Raw genomic sequence first — 20,706 nt, 5'->3', positions numbered from 1 at the left:
ACACACACACACACACATTAGGAACAGCATCTTACTCTGTTGCCCAAGCTGGAGTGCAATGCTTTGATCTCAACTCACTGCAACCTCTGCCTCCAGGTTCAAGCAATTCTCGCGCCTCAGCCTCCTGAGTAGCTGGGATTACAGGGACCCACTGCCACGCCGTGCTAATTTTTGGATTTTAAGTAGAGTCAGGGTTTCACCATGTTGGCCAGGCTGGTCTCAAACTCTTGACCTCAAGTGATACATCTGCCTTGTCCTCCCAAAGTGCTGGGATGATAAATGTGAGCCACAGTGCTCAGCCCAAAAATATTTATTTTGGTTCCATCCAAATGTATGCAGTTCTATCTCTGAGACAAGCTAAGGTCTAGACAAATTTATTCTTAAGATTGTATCTTCAGTGTAATTTAAGTGCTCTGATTAGTTGCCTGTCTGGACCTCTCTATTAGCCTCTCCTGGCAGTTGATTCTATGTTCTTTCCTTGACACAGATCTTGACTTTATTGTGTGCACATGGTTAAGAGCTCATTTGGGATAATATATAAAAAATCATGTGAGCAGTGAATAAAGGGTTGTCCCAGTTCATTCACTGATGCTCTCAGCATGAGACCAAGTGGTTGTGTTTTTTTTTTTTTTTTTTTTTTTGGACTCCTCTATAGACCCTGGTTAAGATTGTTATTTCCTGGGGAAGCATTCATTCAACTGGCCTCCATGAAAGTATCAGCTAGTGCAAATGCTCCCAGGTGCTGAAGGCATCTCCTCTTTCCCGCCCATCATCTGCTTTGCTCCTAGCACATTGCGGGTGGTGCACCAAAATCAATAGGCCAGTCAAATGAAGCAGGCGCATGTTGGCATTAGAGTAACAGCATTGTTTCCAGGTCTGCCACATGCACACAGCAGGAGTCAGAAGGTTAAATAAAAGCAGGGTCAGTTTTGGAAAGCAATGTTGACAGAGCTGATAATCACTTGGTCTGAAACCCTAGGCAATAAAGGCAGGAGGAGGATATTTTTTACAAAGTTTTAATGTCTTTCTTTCTGCATTGCTCGGATTAAATGTCTGTGACAAAAATTTCTTTATTGCCACTCTGACTTACAAGCCCGAGTATGGAGAAATTGATGGTTACAATATGTTTTCAAGAGTGATTTCACTGGGATCTCTAATGCAGGTAGTCAAAAACAACTTGACCGCTGTTGCTATTTTGAAAATTTTTGCATGGACACCAGAGCAGCAAGAACTCTAACAATCGCAATCTTCACACATTTCATTTAAAGCAAAATAGTATGACAAGAGACTCTCTTCAGACACCAGCCACAGGAGGAACCGCCTGCCCACCTCCTCCCCAACAAGTTACCACTTCACCAGAGGGACTGGTGAAGTGCTTCTGCATCTTCTTAGAGAGCTCTGAGCTATTCTTGTTAGGATATTAACTCCCCAGCCTGGCTGCTATAAGCTCTGATAGCACCGTTCATTATTGGCTGTAGGCCTTGAGACAGATGGGATTCCACATTTGTGAGATTATTTGATTTACACTGATCATCCGCAGTAATAAGTAAACTTCTTGAAAGCAGTGGCTTTCTCATTTTTGGTCATCATCATAGCTTTGTTCCTTAATAGGTGCTGTCTGGTACTTAGTAGGCTATTTAATCTACATTTAAATAATGAAATGAATGCATGAGTCTATATTCAATCAGTAAGTTAAAATTTGATATTTAAAACAAGAAATCAGAGTTTAGGCTAGAATAATTCAAAATTAACTTTAATACTACAACAAAATTACCTCTTCTGACCTACTCCCTGCAAACAATTCTATGAGTTTCAACTCACTCCCAACACTCTAAGAAAAATAGTTCAGAGCAGTGTGAGCTATATGAGGTATGCAAAATTTATCAGGCCCAGAGAGACGTGAGTGTGGGATTTTAGTCACTTACCCCCACCAAACCCAGGGGTGATTGTCTAAAGACATTTTGTTCCTAACTGCCTCATCACTGATCTTCATGTTTTTGGAATTTATAATAAAAAGAACCATGCATAGCCAATCAATAGCTTATGCTATTTTAATGCAAATTCTTGATAAGCAATTTGGGAATTGTCTCTTCATTTCCTTTAAAAACCCACTTGTAACTGCTGCTGCTGGGAACATGCATTCAGAGTACCTTGAGTATATGCTCTTAGGTTGCAGTCCTCATAACTGCCCCCAAATAAATGCTCTCCATATATTAAGTTTGCCTTAGTTTTTTGTGTTTTTTGTTTGTTTTCCTTTAGGCCAACAACTCAATTCACATGTGACCTCCTTTAGGCAGGTTTGAGATTCTTATAGTCAAATTCAGACGTGATTTTCCATTCTCTGATGATACTTTGATTTAATGTATCTATATTATAAATACATTATATGCTTGTACATTTTTCTCTCCATAACCTTTGAGCATCCTGAGGTCAGGAACAACCTTCGCTGTTTGTGTTCTAAACTGTCCCTGCAGTACCCAACACAGACAAGTGTGGGCTTTACCAGAGTTCAATAAATATTACTAGACAAATACTTTCACCAATTTTTTAAGGCTCTGTTAGGCATTAAATTCTTTTTTTTTTTTTTTTTTTTTCAAGACAGAGACTTACTCTGTTGCCCAGGCTGGAGTACAGCGGCATGGTCTCGGCTCACTGAAATCTCTACCTCCCAGTTTCAAGCGATTCTCCCACCTCAACCTTCCGAGTAGCTGGGATTACAGGCATCCACCACCAAGCCTGGCTAATTTTTGTATTTTTAGTAGAGACGGATTTTCACCATGTTGGCCAGGCTGATCTCGAACTCCCGACCTCAGGCGATCACCCCCTCGGGCTCCCAAAGTGCTGGGATTACAGGCGTGAGCCACCTCTCTGTCTTAGGCATTAAATTCTTATCTTTCCTCTTTAGCATGCAAGTATTATATTCCAGTTCTTTCTCATTTAATATTATCTCTCCCATAAACCTATCATCTTTCTTAAACTGGTTACTGAACTTCTTTCACTTTTCAATTGTGAATATTTCCTTTTGATTTTAAGAGAGAAGAACGGATCATCTCTTTTGATGACCTTCTTTTCTAATCCCTAAACCAGGCTGAGAAGTTTCACTCCCGTGCCTTGAAGGTTCTAGTGGTTATAACTCTGTCTTTAGTTCTTTCTTACTTGAGACACAGCAAAGGTGGTGAGTTCATCTTTAGTCACAGATGCTTTATTTGTTATTTTAAAAAATGGTAGGGACTAGATGCTTCTCAGGCAGCGCAAATTACTCCAATGCTGCAGCGACGGAGTCAAATGTTTCCAGAATATCATGTTGCTTCTCTTGACTAGGTGTTTCACATCTCGTTAAATGACTATAAAGTGAAACCCATTTCCATGAATGTTTAATGAACTTAAGGGAATGCCAGAGCCAGACAATTCATTTGTTAAACACTACAATTTGCAAAGAATTTCAAGTAGTTAACATGAGCTTCAAGATGAAACAAAAATAGATTTGCCTGATATGGTAAGCAAGTAGGAAATTTTCCCTTCCAAGGATGAAGTATGCCTGAATAACCTGTCACCCTCTGTGTAGTGGAAATAAATGCCTGCCGTTGGAATCTTGGTAATGGAACTTGGTGTTCAGAATTTCTCAATGGACCCATTTGGAACTTGAGCACCAACTGTGAACTTCCTTGCCACTTTTGATATTTTGGGAAGGATAAACTTCTATTGAGGGAGGTTATTGTGCATTGAAAGATGTTCATCAGCACCAGTGACCACTACCCACTAGATGACCACAGCATTCTTCTCCCAGTGTGTAATAGCCAAAGTTTTTTCAGACTTTGCCAAATGTCAAGGAATGGTGGGCAAATTGCCTGCTGTTGAGAACCACTGAGTTACAAGGCTGTGGGTTTGTCTTTCAGCTACTTACTAGCTGTCTGACAGACATAACTTTCTCAAGCTCCGAACCCCATTTCTGTTTTCTGCACAGGGTGGGTATAAATCAGTTGTTGTTAGGACTAAATGAGACAATGCATTTATATTATGTAGCAAGGTGCTATGTGTGCGTCTACTACACGTTATTTGCCGTGACTATTATTACTACTTCATTTTTCTTTTTTATGTTATCGACACTGGTATTTCCTCATAGTTCTAACTAGAAGAAAAAAATATAGATCTACAAAGAAAAAATGTTTCCCAAATTTTCTTTGATTCATTTGTACTTTATATGCACCCAGAAATTCTTATTTATGTAATTATTTATTTATTTCTGAGATAGGGTCTTGTCTGTTGCTCAACCTGGAGTGCAGTGAAGCAGTCACAGACCCCCGCAAGCTTAAACTCCTGTGCTCTAGTGACTCTCCTGCCTTGGCTTCCCAAAGCACCAGGATAACAGGTGTGAGCCACTGTGCCTGGCCTGCATTGTAAAGTTCTTAACCACACATCAGATTACTACTTTCCCTAAAACTACCTGTGCTATCTGGCCTCCAACTGCACAGATGCCCTACCTTCTTCTCTTTATGTATATTAAGGATAGCATTAGAATGAAAACAAATGTTATTAGAATTTTCAGTTCCCTTTTAATGGATTATTATCATTGTTACTATTTTGAGATGGAGTTGCCCAGGCTGAAGTGCAGTGGCACCATCTTGACTCATTGCAACCCCCACCTCCCAGGTTCACGTGAGTCTCCCACCTCAGCCTCCCAAGTAGCTGGGATCATAGGTGTGTACCACCATGTCTAGCTAATTGTATTTTTAGCAGAGACAGGATTTCCGCATGTTGGCCAGGCTGGTTACGAACTCTAGACCTCATGTGATCTTCCTGCCTCGTCCTTCCAAGGTGCAGGGATTACAGGCATGAGCCACCACGCCCAGACTTTTAATGGATTATTGATATGTATTCTCCATCCCAATTTTTTCCTAAAACATGTAGTATGGAAAATTATAGTCAAATTGATATTTGCTTCCTATAATAAAATTATGAGCAAAGGGTATCAACATGTAATTTACCAAAGATGAACTTTAACTCGAAATAGGTGGACAGAGATTGTATTTCAATCTCAAATAAAGAAGTGAAAAACTTTTTAAATGCCATTTCGTACTAATTAATAAAAGAAAATGGTGACAAAGGTATAACAAAAGAGAGTGAACCGCACTGCCTTCTATGTTGAAATTGATATATGCCTTTGGTAAAACAATTTGTTCATTCCAATGCAGTCTTATTAAAGGGAACTGCCCAAGCTAGCACTATGGAGAATACTGTGATCGAATGCATATGTCTCTTCAATGTACGCTGCTCTCCTTTTTCAGGGTCCTTAAATGCCTTCCTCTTTTATCTACTCGCTGCCTGGACTCCCAACTTCTCCTTAGCTGTTTAAACTAATAATTCTGTGAAATGTGTAATCTTAGCAAATCACACCACACCTCAGAAATAAGATGTCTTCTATATACTCTTGAGGTGTACCAGTCTATGCCACCCCATATTATGTCTCTTTGGCACATGGATTATTTTAAGCTAAAGGCCATTGGGAACCTGCACATGCATGAAAAGCCCCGCAGAAAGGGCACAAGTTTTCCTTTAGAAGGAAATTTCTGTTTGTATAAATGTCTCCCACTCCTGTGTCAGGAAGTACCCTTAGAAACTTTTATCAATAAAAAAGGCAAATAACAAATTTTACTAAACAACTCTTGTTTATCCTGCTTTTTCCCTGGTCACCTTCCCATAACTTGCCTTCTTTGCCCCCAAACCCAAAATCTTTTATTTTAGTCTAACAGGGTATACAAGCCTAAATTCTAAATACGCCTTTGAGTTACTCATTTCTGGGTAGTCCCATGTTTTATATGCATGATTCACATGGTAATAAACTTCTGTTTGTTTTTCTCTTGTTAGTCTGTCTTTTGCTAGAGTTCTACCTGAGAACCTAGAAAAGTAAGAAAAAAAAAAAAGGTTTCCTCCCCTATACTCTTCTTATACAAAAATGGGATGAATGCAAAAAGACACATCCCTGTACCCTCTCTTGGGCCCTAAGAGAACGATCCAGTTGAGACCATCCCTTACTGCTCTGTGCCAACTTACAAAATGCTGGAGAAGGGTGGACTGGTGAAGAAGGGAGAGAGAGAGTAAAAAGAAATAAAGTCATATGTACCCAAGGTCTTGCAAGAGCTGGAAGCCCTGTGGAGGCTCAATCATTTTTTTTCTTTAACTCCAATCCTTATAATTCTAATCAAATGAGGGGTGGGAGGAGCACACATGTGAAGAGTTTATTTTTACATTTCTGATAACACTAAACAACAGGAAAGAACCTGAAAGTCTACGAGGAGGTGTGTGAATGAGAAAACTGTAAAGTGATCACTTCGTAGACCACTATGCTGTTATCACAAATGACTTTGTGGTGCTCCAAAAGCAAACAGAAAATGCTGTTGATCACATGTTAGATGCAGAAGAAGGGTACAAAACTGTGTGTGCGCTCTGGCCACCACACAACCCTATAAAATACATACAGATGGACAAACACTCTCTTTTTAACCTAACTTGAGATAGACTCCTCTGAGTCCTCATTTGGAGTAAGCCTCATGTTTGGCCTAAAAATACTGTTAGACTCTCAGCACAAATGATTTCATCCACCTACTTTTCCATTTCACCCTGAAAGACTTGAACATACACTAATAGGATTGAATAGCTCAAAGCTGCATCCCTAGGACAACCCGAGTTCCCCTTAAACTGCCTGCCTGAAAAGATAAATAAAAGTCTGAAAGCTATTGAAAGAAGGTAACGTTTGTTCCAGCCAACACCTGACCATCATCCCCTGATCTCCCTTTCTTAGAATATTTACTAAAAAGGGCTTAAAAATATGGATTTTGATTATGACTCCAAACCTCAAAGATGTCTTTCTCAAGGACCCGACACTGTTTTTTGAAATATTCTTATCAGGAAGGATGGGGGCTCTGTCTCCTAGTCTCTGTCGGAGGATAGAATCCTAACTTCATCAATTGCCGGGAAACAGACACAGCTGCTCTGATCATATTTACTCAAAACAACTCTGTAATTTTTCCCTTCTCCAGCTCTGCCCAAGCCCCTGCTCCTCCTGTTCCCTATTCTCTCATTCACCTTTTAAAATGCCCAGCCACTTTCGTACAAATTGAAGGTCAGTTCAACTATTCCTCTAATATATCACTGATTAGAATCTATCCTCATCACTTTATTGTCTGGCTTTGTTTATCTTTGACACAACCAGTTGCTAAGGAATGAAGCCCTCTATCACTGTGGCTGTTTTAGAGCGGTGAGATTATACCCATTAGAAATCAATAGCAAAACCATTCGCTCTGTTTCTGAAAAGAACAATCCCTTCATATTGCCGTGAATAAAAGTTTAACAAAACATGACTGGGAAGAGACTCTGATTTATGATTTCTGCATAAAACCATCTAAGTACATCTGTTATGCACATCACAATAGTGACTTTTTGGGTAATGATTTCTTAGAATCACAAGTGATATATAAATTTCCAGTGGTTTAAGCATTTGGAGTGGTGTGAATGTGTCCTGGGTGATTGCCTATTATACTCAAATACTAGGTTTATACAGTGGCCTTTGTTCTTTTGTTTCATGCTTCAGATTCCAAAAGTGCGATGCTGTGTGGGATCAAAGAATTGCTACCCTAAGAGGAATATATCTGCATGTATTACACAGTATTCTCTTGTATTTAATTTAGTGTTTTGCAGTATAGCTCAGTAATGATTAAAACTGCCTTACAAAAAGTGTAAGAGGCAAAGAGTTTGCATTTCACTTCAAGTTCTGATATCTCTGCAAGGCCTGGAATTGGATTGATTCTGAAACTCCACATTTCACCTCTCACCTTTGATTCTTCTCACACCCCTTAACTTGGAGATCTCTGAACATAACATGCATTTTTGGAATTCTATGGCTTCATTCTTCCTGTATGTTCTAGTGTCTAGCTCTTAGCCCTCTGACTCTCCATAGAACTTTTCATGTCCTTTGAAGCCCAGCCTGAGCCTGACTCTGTTGTGAGGCAGCCCCCGCGTCTACTCCCATCCACCTCCCACTGGCTTCTTCTTGTCCGACCTCTGCTGCAACAACAACTACTTCAGAAGTCACTTCAGCTGGTTCTAAGGGTTTCTGTGATTCTTCCTACAGGGAACTTCTTTTATGGCAAGGACATTGTATCCTTGGTGTTACGTACAACTTCTGGCACAAACTAAGAATTCGACATGTCTACACGGGACAAAAAAAACTGAAGTTCTTATTGTTATCAGAGATTAGTTTACATTATAGATGGTAATCAAGAGCTGAAGTTTAACTTGGTTTTTATCTGATGCATACATACATGCATGTGTGAATATCCCCTACCAGAACTGTAAGACCATTTAAGTAAAACTCAATAAAGCTCTGAAAAATATATACAAGTCTGATCTCAGGCTCCCAATACTTCTGGACTGGAAGTACTGAGGTAGCCTGCAGAAGGAGGTGTGTAGACAAGTCACTTACATTTTGCAGCTGGACATGACTCTTCACCAAGTTCTCTGACTTCACCATTGTGCTGGATGCTTTGAGACTGTAGCTTTTACCATTTTGTGGCACTTTGAGCTGCTCTTGGATTTGTTTAGCTTGTTTCCTGCAGGCATAAATAAACATGTGTACAAATATTTGCATGAATTTATTCACTTCCTACTTTCTGGGTTTCACTCATTCCCAATGTCTATATTTGTTATTTGCTAAAGTTAAATAAACTCAGTTAACAAAGAGAACCCTTCTCTTATTTCCAACCCCACCAAAAAATACTTCCAATTTAGTGATAGCCTGATATCATCCATATTATCTAGGAATTCACACTCAATGGCACCCCAGAAGCAGACAAAAACTTAGTGCATTGCCCTGGCCCCCAGAGATGCAAGAAGTCTCTAACTCTGAGTTTTACCTGCAAAGAGCTGGAAATGCTGTGAGAAAGTGACTAGAGGAAAACAATTAAGACTCGGGCTTAGCAGCTACGTATGACATATTTGTAGAGTTACATTTATATTTGTACAATTCAAATATGTTTAGCTTAATTGTACAACTTGACTATACACTATAATGTGTATATTTTCTGTCTTTTACAACTTAGAAATAGCTCATTTATTGTTACCAAGAGCCCAAATATTAAAAACAGCTAACTCTTAAAAAGCTGGTAATTATACAGTAATGTGCCACACATTTTAAGTGCTTTACTTGTATCAATTCATGTATTCTTCATGATAATCCTATGTGATGAGGCCATAATTCTACACCCATTTAGTAGATGAGAACTGAGGCATAGAGATGTTAAGCCATTTGTTTGAAGTCACATAGTCAATGACTGGCAGAGACTGGATTTCAGCCCAGCCAACCTGCCTCCATACTTTATACTCTTCAACCACCACTCAGAACTGCCAAGCCATGTGCTCATGGTCTCACTGCTTCTAAGTCAAAAGGCTGAAACTGCTCTAGGGCTCTGGACTTCAAGTAAAGTGCTCCTGCGTGCGCATGTGGAGTGACTGTTGCCTGGATCACTCAGTGCCTATACGAGAAGGATGGGACAAACCAATGCCTTATCAGTGGCTGTCTCCTAGAAGCTTCACAGAAATCATCTATCAGCATAAGACTCGGTACACATTAAACACACACACACACACACACACACACACACACACACACACACATACACACACCTGTTTGCAGTGTTGACCTAAAACATAGAGGGACACTCTCTAAAAGAAAATATTTAATTGGAAATAAGTATTGCAATGTGAATACACAGAATATAGTAAAATATATTTTATTACTAGGAAGATAGGAAACATGATGTCCACAACTGATTTGGGATAATTATCCTTGGCTACAAGGGTCAATAAGAAGGATGGTGCCCGTCCGAGGGTGGATAAGCAGTTGCTGGGCAGATGTTCTCGCAGAAGTATTTTCATGTGTGTGTAAGGCGGCAATAGTCTTCATGCAAAGCTGTGGTTTTTGCAAAGAGTCTTTTGTGATAGTTCTTATAATCAGCCGTTTGCACGTGGGACCCCTTCCTTCATGGCTGTCTCCGGTTCTGTTTGTCAGAGTTTTTAACACAAATGATTCCATTTGATTCTGACAACATCCCCAGTAGAATCATGCCCCTCAATTTTGTCTTTTCTTTAGGGTCTCTGCCAAAGATAGAGCGATCAGTGGAGTACATGGCCAGACTTGGCAGTGAGCTTTTCCAGGCAGGTAGCACCCTGCAGAGCATGGCTTCTTGTATCACAGGGACTGAGATTTGAATCCCACTCTGTTACCCACAGTTTTGCTACCCTAATAATTCCCTAAACTTGTTGAGTCTCCATTTCCCCCTCTGTAAATGAAGTTTGTAAGAGCTGTCTTCCACGGACACTGTGGTGGCTGCATGTGGAAGCATATGCAAAGTGTCCATCTCTTTCCCAGCATCATCAGGCGAGCTCAGTCTTGTGGGCAGAAGCTACAGAAGAATCAGAGCATTGACTCAAAGATAAAAGAGCACACTAATTGCATCTTCCCAAGCAATTCACCAGCACTCGCTGCAAGCTTTGGAGGCTTTGAGCTTCATTACCCATTTTGAATTTATAATATCAATGTGATGTAGCTCCGTTTTTTAAAGATAATTCTTTTATCTATCCAATTATTTGGGAGACTTTTATCTCTAACGCTCTTAGTTGCTTTAATCTTGTTGTAATAATCTATTTACTCCCTAACAGCTAATCTATAGCCTATTGTTAAACATAAATCTATCATATCAGCATTTTAAAGAGCACATTTCAGCCACAACATTTTATCAGGGATTCATTCACAGAAAAAGAGGATATCAGGAGGTTCTAGTTGGGTGAATCATTCTGAAAAAGTAAGAGTGCATGTCGTAGAGCAAGGACTCCCTTACTCTCATGGGATTAAAATAGAATCACTTAACGTCTTTTTCAGTCATCCAATTCCGAATCTTGAAAGTATAAACTTGTACAAGAATTTTCTTTTTACAATATCAGACTGCGTTTTCTAAATCCTTTTATAATTTGCCTTCCTTTAGCCTTTTTTCACTCCAGTCCTGACTCAGTAATATTCCAAGAGAAGTGGTTCTTTCATTCTGAACCTGCCTCTGCCTAGCTACCACCCCTGCTGTCTCACAAGCACACACATTTTGCTCTTTCCTCCTTCCTTGAGCAAATGGCAACAGAGGAGACAATTAATAGCTGATTGCAATATTAGCTCTCTCATGAGAGGCATTTCTGGAGAAGACAAGATGCAAGCATTGCACACGGAAACACTCCTAGCCCTACAGTGTCAGTGTGGAAACTTGACAGTTCATTGGGTTTTAAGTTTCTCTGGTCCAATGCATTAAAAAGAAATGAGATATAAGTTGTGGATAGTAGACATCATGAATCCATTGTTAGGTATTATTTGTCATGTTGCAGATTGGGCTCCTGGGAAGGCAGACCCTGAGATAAAGACAGCATAAGAGGACTTTTGTTAGCGAGAGCTCTTGGTATCAACACCTGTGGAAGCAAAGGGAAGAAATGGAAGCAGAACTGGGCTGGGGAGAATTTGGAATGTGATGCAGACTCAGCAAAAACCTCAGCAAACCCCACAGGGAGCTTTGAAGCTGGCATGGTCTTACATCTGAAGTTAGGGAATAGGTCTAGGTCTTCAGAGCCTCATACTGAAGTGTCATTGGAGGTAAACAATCCCAGAATGGGACATGAGATTGAGAAAGGTGGCTCTTTACTGGTGTTTGCTGGCAAACTTGGGAACTAAATCCCCCACATCTGAAGAAGACCGTAGCAGTGCGTCAGAGTGTCCACTATCTGTCATTAAGAGGCTTTTCTTGGGATCTAAAATCTCTTACGTTAGGGAGTTGGTGACCTATAGTCAGGGTCAGGCTGTTAAAATGACTACATTTTACTGATAACACCAGTTCTTTATCCTCCTCTTTTTTCCCATTTGTGATAATTACCTGTTTCAGAGTCTGCCTCCTGAAACATCTCCTCTATTTCAATTGTAGTTTTAGAGTCGAATCATGTCTTGTATTTCCAAATTCTACTAAGAACTCTAATACTCATCCCCATCATTCTTAACTATTTAAGTTGAAAGTAAAGAGAAAATCTTGAATAATGTATAGGCGTTGCATGAGCTACACTGGCCAGACTTGAAAGGCTTAATTAATAGTTCTATTAACTATGTATGGGAATATATTAGTGTACTGGGAGTGAAGAGAAAAGAATTTCTTTTACTGTTTTTTTTTTTTTCTGAAGTTGTGGGGGTTCAGTTAACTCCATCAAAAAATTCTCTAAATTCAAGGTGTTTCTTACTTATTCCTCATCATGTTTCCTACCTTCCAACTTTCCTCAGACATACAATTTGCTGTAATATTCCTTCTGATGATGTCATGCCATGCCAAAGGTGACAAGGTAATGGAAAAAGAATCATAATGGCAAGATCTGAATGATTATGGGAAGTAGAAAATAAATGATCAAATGAGCTTTGGGCTAAGTCTTAATTAACTCTCTCTGGGCAGAAACTGTACATCCCAGTATATTGAACGGAGGTTCAAGTTAATTTATTTGGATATCAACGACAGAGAGACCTTAGAATCCTGGAAGACTTGGGGCTCTTAAGCTAAAGTAAAACAAGTGTATACATATAATCTACCTTACTTTATGAGTGAAAGTAAGGGAGGTCGAGGTAGAGTCTGGATATTCTGTTCTCCCCAAGGTTTTGGGAAAGGAATTAGAAATCCACAAATACACACACACACACAACTTGTCCCAGCGTGTTATGAAAATCGATATTGCTTTTAGCAATATAAATTAGGTGCTTGGTGAGGTTGTGGCATTTCTCTCAAGCAAAGAAAAGTAAAGGGAGATCAAGCCTGAAATTGTACTAGAAGAAGGAAATGCACCCTAAGTATCTAATGAGGAACATATAGCTCATCCAATTCCAGCTGGAAAACACTTCCATTTTTATCATGATTTTATTATTTTTACCTTTAGTTATTAATTGATTCATTTTTTAAAGAAAAATGTGTCCCAGGCTGGCAGACAAAAAAACAACAATGTCCTGCTTGGTGCTCCAGCTTCGGTTCAGTCCTCTGAGCCTACCCTAATGAATCTGATGTTGAACATTGTTTTCATTAAACACTTTGACCCCTCACCAAGCCCCAGGAGGAGATGTTGAACTCAAAGCCCACTTACTGCCCATTGACAGCCCCAAAGATGGAATTCCCCTGGTAATCCAGCTTTTCATTCTTATAATTACCATAATCTGTCTTTCATTTAAATGTGGTACAACTACACATTATACTGTAAAACTAAGTGATTATCTGCTTCTTCATTGTAATTTTCTTATTGTTAAGTACAGAATTTCTTTCTTGCACAAAGCTCTAGCAGAAAGACCCTTCTCACTACCACTTTGCTGGGTGTGATTACTCCTCTTGTGCTCCACGGGAGCCTCTTAACTACGCAGCCTCCAAGCCCTAGTGTGGAAAATTATGGGTTTTAACAACAAGGCTTCACTGGGTATTTATTCTTTTAAACACTATGCTATGCTCTTTACATCATGATTGCTTTTTTTTTTTTTTTTTTTTGACTGAGTCTCAGTCTGTCGCTCAGGTTGGAGGGCAGTGGTGCGATCTCTCCTCACGGCAACCTCCACCACCCAGGTTCAAGCCATTCTCGTGCCTCAGCCTCCCGAGTAGCTGGGATTACAGGCATCTACCATCATGACTGGCTAATTTTTGTATTTTTAGTAGAGACGGAATTTTACCATGTTGGCCAGGCTGGCCTCAAACTTCTGACCTCAAGTGATCCTCCTGCCTCAGCCTCCCAAACTGCTGGGATTACAGACATGAGTCACTGCATTGGGCCATGATTGCATTTAATCCTTAACAAAATTATGTAAGGTAGATATTATATTTGCTCATATTTTATCACAAAGAGAACCAAGGCTAAGAGACACGATATAATTTGCCTAATCAAATAACAAATAAGTAACAGTGTGAAGATTTGAATCCAAACATGGTTCACCAGTGTACAGCCCTGGCCCTTATGCCAGATGGCATCTTTAGAGAACAGAGTGCTATGGGCTGCACAAAAGTGGGTAATGCGTAACTCACTCTGAGCAGCTCTACCATCTAGCAGAAGGACTACGTGAACCAATATGGTATAGAAGTTTAGAGCATTCAAAGAGCCTATCTGCAATGTTTTTCTTTATGACTTTGAAAAACAAATATCTTAAAATAAATTCAGGTGTTTTTTGAAAAATGTAGTAATAATGCACAACTTTGACTGCTATAGGGATTGGGAGCTAATAGATAAAAAGCCCAGTGTACCTAACAAAGAGCCAGTGCTCAGAAATCGATAGTTAACAACTGTCACAGCCAAGAGTTGCCTAGGAGATGTAACAGCTAAATCATATGGTAAGGATGGGACCCTGGCATTAATAAAAAGGCATTAGGTCAAATGCTAAGGACATCTGAAAATACAGTATTTAGTTAGTAATACCATATCAATATTGTCCCATTAATTGTGACAAATATACCATGCTAATGTAAGGCATTAATAATAGAGGAACTTTAGTCTAAGGTATACGGAAACTGTACTATTTTTGCAACAGTTCTAAATATATAAAAACATTTTGAAATAGTTATTAGAAAAGTAATAGTTACTAATTCTGAATTGATGCTCGAGTTTCTGTTATTTTAAAAAATCAGAATCACAGTTCTCTTTGATAGTCAACACAGATAACACGCAGACAGGTATCACAAACAATACATGGAACTTAATCCCATATTAGAAAAGCGAATGGGTAAAAAATTGTAGGTCCACTGAAAAGCAATTGCACATTGGCTTGAATTTCAGACAGGTTGTGGGGACAAAACCTGTGTCAAATTCTTGAGGCACGAGAAACCAAGGCGCAAATGTTTTCAACCACATTTCTTATTTTAAATGCAGATGATATCATTTTAAGAAATAAAATACCTCTACCAGAGTTCATTTGGAAACACACACACAGACATATACATGTATCTGTTTATATCTACTTTCTTTCCTTTTTTTTTTTTTTTTTTTGAGCTGGAGTCTTACTCTGTCCCCCAGGCTGGAGTGCAATGGCGTGATCTCAGCTCACTACAAATTCCACCTCCCAGATTCAAGCAATTTTCCTGTCTCAGCCTCCCAAGTAGCTGGGATTACAGTTGCACATCACCACACCTGACTCATTTTTGTATTTTTAGTGGAGATGGGGTTTCACCATATCGGTCAGCCTGGTCTTGAACTCCTGACCCCCGGTGATCCACCTGCCTTGGCCTCCCAACCTCCTGGGATTACAGGTTGAGCCAACACGCCCAGCCCTACCTACTTTCTAGTCAAACATAAACACCTTCATGTAAAGAAGATCTAGTTTCTTGGCAGAGAATCTTAGGGCACATTCAACATATGCATACCAACTGGGAAACTAAACTATATTTTTAGGTACTCATGTTACATATTTGCCTAAAATCTTTATGAAAAACTGAATTTGTTTTTCATAAATTAATATATCATGGTTGATAATGTGTAGGTTCATAGCAGTGGCCCCTCTGCTCAGAAGAGTTAGTCCTTAGTGACAGGCAGGCACCAAGCCTTTAATACTGGCAAGTGGTTAATCAGTGCAAAGAACATAGAATGTTCATGATCACTGAGAGGAGTGATCATTATGTGCACCAAAGATAAACTGTGCACACATGTATACACACACATCACATACATGCATGCACGTGCTTGTACACACTCACCACACTTTATTAAAAGGTCCTAAGTCATTTGCAGATTGTTGCTAGACCCATTTGCACAGGTTAAATTTGCACAGGTCTAGCAGATTGATGCTAGACCCATTTGCACAGACTGAGAACTTAAAGTTACACAAAGTGCTTTTTCTAAAAGTAACCTTTAAACACTTGAGAGAAATGGTCTTACTTGCTTTTGAAGTAGAATGCTGCACAGAACATGCCCACGATGACAATTCCAAAGACGATACATGAAATGGACAGCACCTGCCTTTGATAAACTTCTTCACTTTCTGTGAATTTGAAAAACAAAATTAGAATGCATGCTAGCAGGGCACGTCAACAACAATCTTCATCCATGCACTTCTGATCTGGTAGGAATCTTTCAAAGCCAACTTTTTTTATCTGTCATAAATAGGGAAAAAATGAGGAAATTATTATGATTCAATTTCTTTGCATAGTTCTATAGGATAACTGGTTGCTATTTTTTGTATCTGCATCCCTACATCAGAACTCATACTCAGATGCTGCAATTACAAATTTTATTATCAAATATATTCTGTGACTTTAGGATTTACTGGGGACATAAGCTTGTGAAATTGTGGGAGGGCCCAAATTAATCAGCGAAACAAACTCATGTGCTTCTGAGCTTTCCTGTTCCAGCGATGCCTTCCAATTTAGCTTCTGTGGTGCAGATGCCCCCGTGTTTTCTCATTTTGATTTAGTCCTTGGCTGTCAGTCTTCCATTCATCCTACTATCACTATGATTGACATCAGTCATGAAGAAAAAATCAATATGCATGTAAGTATTTTATTCACCCAGTCTCTGCCCTTCTCAATACCAATGATTTGGCACAGTCGAACTCAGCCTCTGTTACCAAGGTCATTTCTTGTAGCTTGTCATCACAAAAATGACAATAATTAAAAAACAAACATTTCACCCTTTAGCCACTAGCGTTTATACTCCTTGTTTCTTTCCTGAAGTGCATCTACCTAAACAACTCCTCCATTTCATCAAGACTTTGTATCCACAGGACCCAGCAGTTTCTTTGTTAATTATCCTCCTCTTGTCTTTATCTTTCTATTTATATAGGACAATGGCCATGGCCCAGGACTACAGTCATTTAGTAATGACTTGCAAATACTCTTGCAAATACTCTCATTTACTTTATCCTTTTTGTCTTCCCTTCTACCTATTTGTCAAAAAAAAATACACACAAATCCAAGAAACTGCCTTCTCCATACCTCTACCATGGGCAGCTCAGAATTGGGGAAGAAAACTGTACCAATGGGCAAATGGACACCGATAAACAACAGCAACCACAGAGCTTAAGGAGTCATCTCATAGTCACTAACAATCTCATCAGCCTGACTTCCCGTTTTCCTAATGATCATCCATATTGTCTCCACACTACTCACACCTCTGACATATCTTCCCCTCTCTCACTCTCAGACCTTCCATACATGTAATAAGGAAGAAAAAGCCAGTTTAGAAGAAATTTCCCACTTTCTAACACATACATACCTAAAACGATACCAAGTTAACTGCAACTATATCCATTCTTTCTCTCTCTCATTAACATAGAACAATAATTCTCAAATTGTAATGCACTGGAGTCACCTTGGAGCCTACTAAAAACAGACTGCAACTACTTTTTCACCCAGAGTTACTGATTTAGTAGATTTGGAGTGGGTACAGAATAGCTGCATTTCTTAAAAGTTCCCAGGTGATTCTGATGCTACTGGTCTGGGAAACATACATTCAGAACTATTGAGCAGACTAACAGTTCTCAGAATATGAATCATTTACATAAAAATCACCCAGGGAGATATTTCTTTTTCTTTGTTAATGCCAATTCTGGTATCCTTCTTGGACTTTCTAAATCAGGATTTTTTTTTCTTTTTTGGGGGCAGAGTCTCACTCCGTTGCCCAGTCTGAAGTGCTGTGGCATGATCTTACTTACTACAACCTCTGCCTCCCAGATTCAAGCGATCCTCCTGCCTCAGCCTCCCAAGTAGCTAGGACTACAGGTGTGTGCGTACTGTCACGCCAGGCTAATTTTTGTATTTTTAGTAGAGATGTGGTTTCACTATGTTCACCAGACTGGTCTTGAACTCCTGACTTCAGGTGATCTGCCCACCTCGGCCTCTCAAAGTGTTGGGATTATAGGAGTGAGCCACCAACCAGGCCAGGATCTTTATTTAAGTATAATTTTCAGTATTTCTCATGCATACTAAAATTTGAACATTATTCAATTAGAGCAAGTGCTATTTTTTTAATTAAATAAGAATTCCTTTGGTGTTCATTGTTTCCTAGCATCTCAGGGCCTTCTCATCACTGATAATTCAACAAAAACAATAGATTCAAATTCATTTTATGATGCCAGTATTATGATACCGAAGAAGACAAAGACCTAACAAAAAATTTTAGATAAATAGCCCTCATCGTCATAGATGCAAAAAAATCTTAATAAATTTTAGAAAATAAAATATAACAATATATAAAAGGTAGAATGTATCATGACTAAGTAAGGTTGATACATGAAAATGCAAGGTTGTTGTAATATTTTAAAATTAATCAATGAGGTTCACCATTTTAACATCTAAGCAAATAATCTAACTAGATCAGAGGCAAAAACATAGCAAAACTTAATATTCATTCTTGATTAATACTCTCAAAACCTAGAAATAGAAGGTACTTCCTCAACCTAATAAAGAGTAGCTATAAAAATATAAATATCTAACTTTGAAAGACTGAATGTTTTTTCCCTAAAATCAGGAATAAAGCAAGAATATCCACTCTCATACCTTCTGATCAACATTGTACTGGAGGTTTAGTTAATGACACAAGAAAAAATAGAAATAAAAGTCATTCAGCTGCAGAAAGTAGAAGAAAAGTTGTCTTTGCAAACAACATGACAATTTATGCAGAACACCTGATGGAATCTACAAAAGAGCTAATATACCTATTAAGTAAGCTTAGGAAAATTTCAGGATATAAGGTAATAAAAGAGAGATACAAAAACAAATGTACATCTATTTTATAGCAGCAAAGATAAATTGAAACAAAAATGTGATTTACAATACCATCACAGCATATAAAATAAATAGAGATAAATTTAACAAAAGGTACACAAGTCCTGTACATCGAAAAGTTTAAAGGAAGACATAAATAAATAGATAAATCATGTTTGTGGATTAGAAGCCTTGATATTATTAAGATGTCAATTCTCCTCAAGGTGATGGACAGATTGATTGCAATGCTATTAAAATCTCAGGAAGCATTTTTATTGTTGTTGTTGTTGTCACAGAAATTGACAAGCCTATTCTAAATGTTTTATGGGGGAAATAAAACAGATCTAGAGTAGCCAAAACAACTTTCTTGTAGCCAAGAGAACAAAGTTGTGGAAAAAGACTACTTTATTCTAAGATTTCTTATAAAGCTATAGTAATCAAGGCAATATGGTGTTGGCCTAATTATAGACAAATAAATAATTGAAACAGATAAAAGAGTCCAGAAATATAATATTCTAAACTTATGTGACCAATTGGTTTTGACAAAGATGCCAATATAATTCAATGGTGAAAGAATTTTAAAAAATGACATTGTATCAATAGTATACATAGCCATATGCACAAAAATGAACCTGGGTCCTAACCTCATGCTCTATATATATATCCACTCAAAAAGGATGATAGATGTAAATGTAAATTTTAAACTATAAAATTAGAAGAAAACATAGGAAAAAGTCTTAATGACATGGATTTAGCAAAGATCGCTTAATTAAAATACAAAAACTACAAACTAGAAAATATTTCAAAATCAATAAAATGGCCTTCATCGACATTAACATTTGCTCTTCAAAGACACCATTATGAAATTCAAAAGGCAAGATACAGTCTGAAAAAAATTTGAAAAATATATATTCCACAATGGACTTGTATCTTTAATTTATAAGAATGACTTTTCAATAGTAAGATAAGCAAACCAATATAAATATGAGCAAAATATAGTTGATCAGAAACTTCCCCAGAGATATCTGGATGACAAATAAGTACCTAAAAAATACCCAATGTTGTTCATTATCATGAAATTACAAATTAAATTATAATGAGATATATGGCACCCCCACTAGAATAGGTGAAATGAAAGATTCACCATACCAAATGTGAAAAGGATGTGAGCAACCAGAACTCTCACGTACTTATGATGGAAAGGTAAAATTATACAGCCACCTCCAGTAATAGCTTCACAGAAAGTTAAAAATACACCTACCTTATGATCTGGCCATTCCATTACCCACAACTCTTGAAAGTTTAATTTCATTGTGCACCCAAATGTTCATAGAAACTTTATTTTTAATAGCCCCCAAACTGGAAATAACCCAAGGATCCATCAACAGGTAAATGGATAATCAAAATAGTGTATTTCTATATAATGAAATAATCCTTAGCAGTAAAAATAAATGAACCATTCATATAAGCTACAATATGAAAGAATATCAAAATCAATATGCTGAGTGCAATAAATCAGACAACAAACAGGGCAAATGTTGTATGATTCCACTTATTCAAAATTCTAGACAATGGAAACTATAATAACATAAAACATAGGTGGACACCTGGGGTCAGGAGCAGGGACTGGTAGGAGAGATTCCAAATTGATGTGAGGAAACTTTTGGGAGTTATAGACGTTAATTATCTCAATTACAGTGGTGGTTTCGTTGGTGAATACTTATGTCAAAAATGTATCTAGTTATACATTATGAACAAGTGGTTTATCTTATGTCAATTATAGCTGTAAAAATATTAATCCCAGGGTACAAAGAATACAGAGAATATATCAAGAATATGCAGAATGTGAAAGAATATAAAATAATACATAACTTTTTATCTTTTAGGGTTTTTTTATTATTATACTCCCATAAACCACTCTCTA

General features: G+C 38.2%; 1 protein-coding gene across 5 annotated transcripts in view; it reads right to left on the bottom strand.

Moving 5' to 3' along the window:
- NRG3 (neuregulin 3) overlaps positions 1-20,706 on the bottom strand; it is a 1,102,351-nt gene that overhangs the window by 23,387 nt on the left and 1,058,258 nt on the right. For all 5 annotated transcript variants that reach the window (XM_017504978.2, XM_037730106.1, XM_017504981.2 and 2 more), the window contains exons 5-6: positions 15,958-16,060; positions 8,480-8,606 (exon numbers count right to left, since the gene is read on the bottom strand). In XM_017504978.2, the coding sequence (XP_017360467.1) occupies positions 8,480-8,606; positions 15,958-16,060 (230 nt within the window). The remainder of the gene's footprint in view (positions 1-8,479; positions 8,607-15,957; positions 16,061-20,706) is intronic.

The sequence above is a fragment of the Cebus imitator genome, unplaced genomic scaffold (genome assembly GCF_001604975.1).
Source record: "Cebus imitator isolate Cc_AM_T3 unplaced genomic scaffold, Cebus_imitator-1.0 Scaffold330, whole genome shotgun sequence".
Classification (NCBI taxonomy): Eukaryota; Metazoa; Chordata; class Mammalia; order Primates; family Cebidae; genus Cebus; species Cebus imitator.
This window is presented reverse-complemented; position numbering and strand designations above follow the sequence as displayed.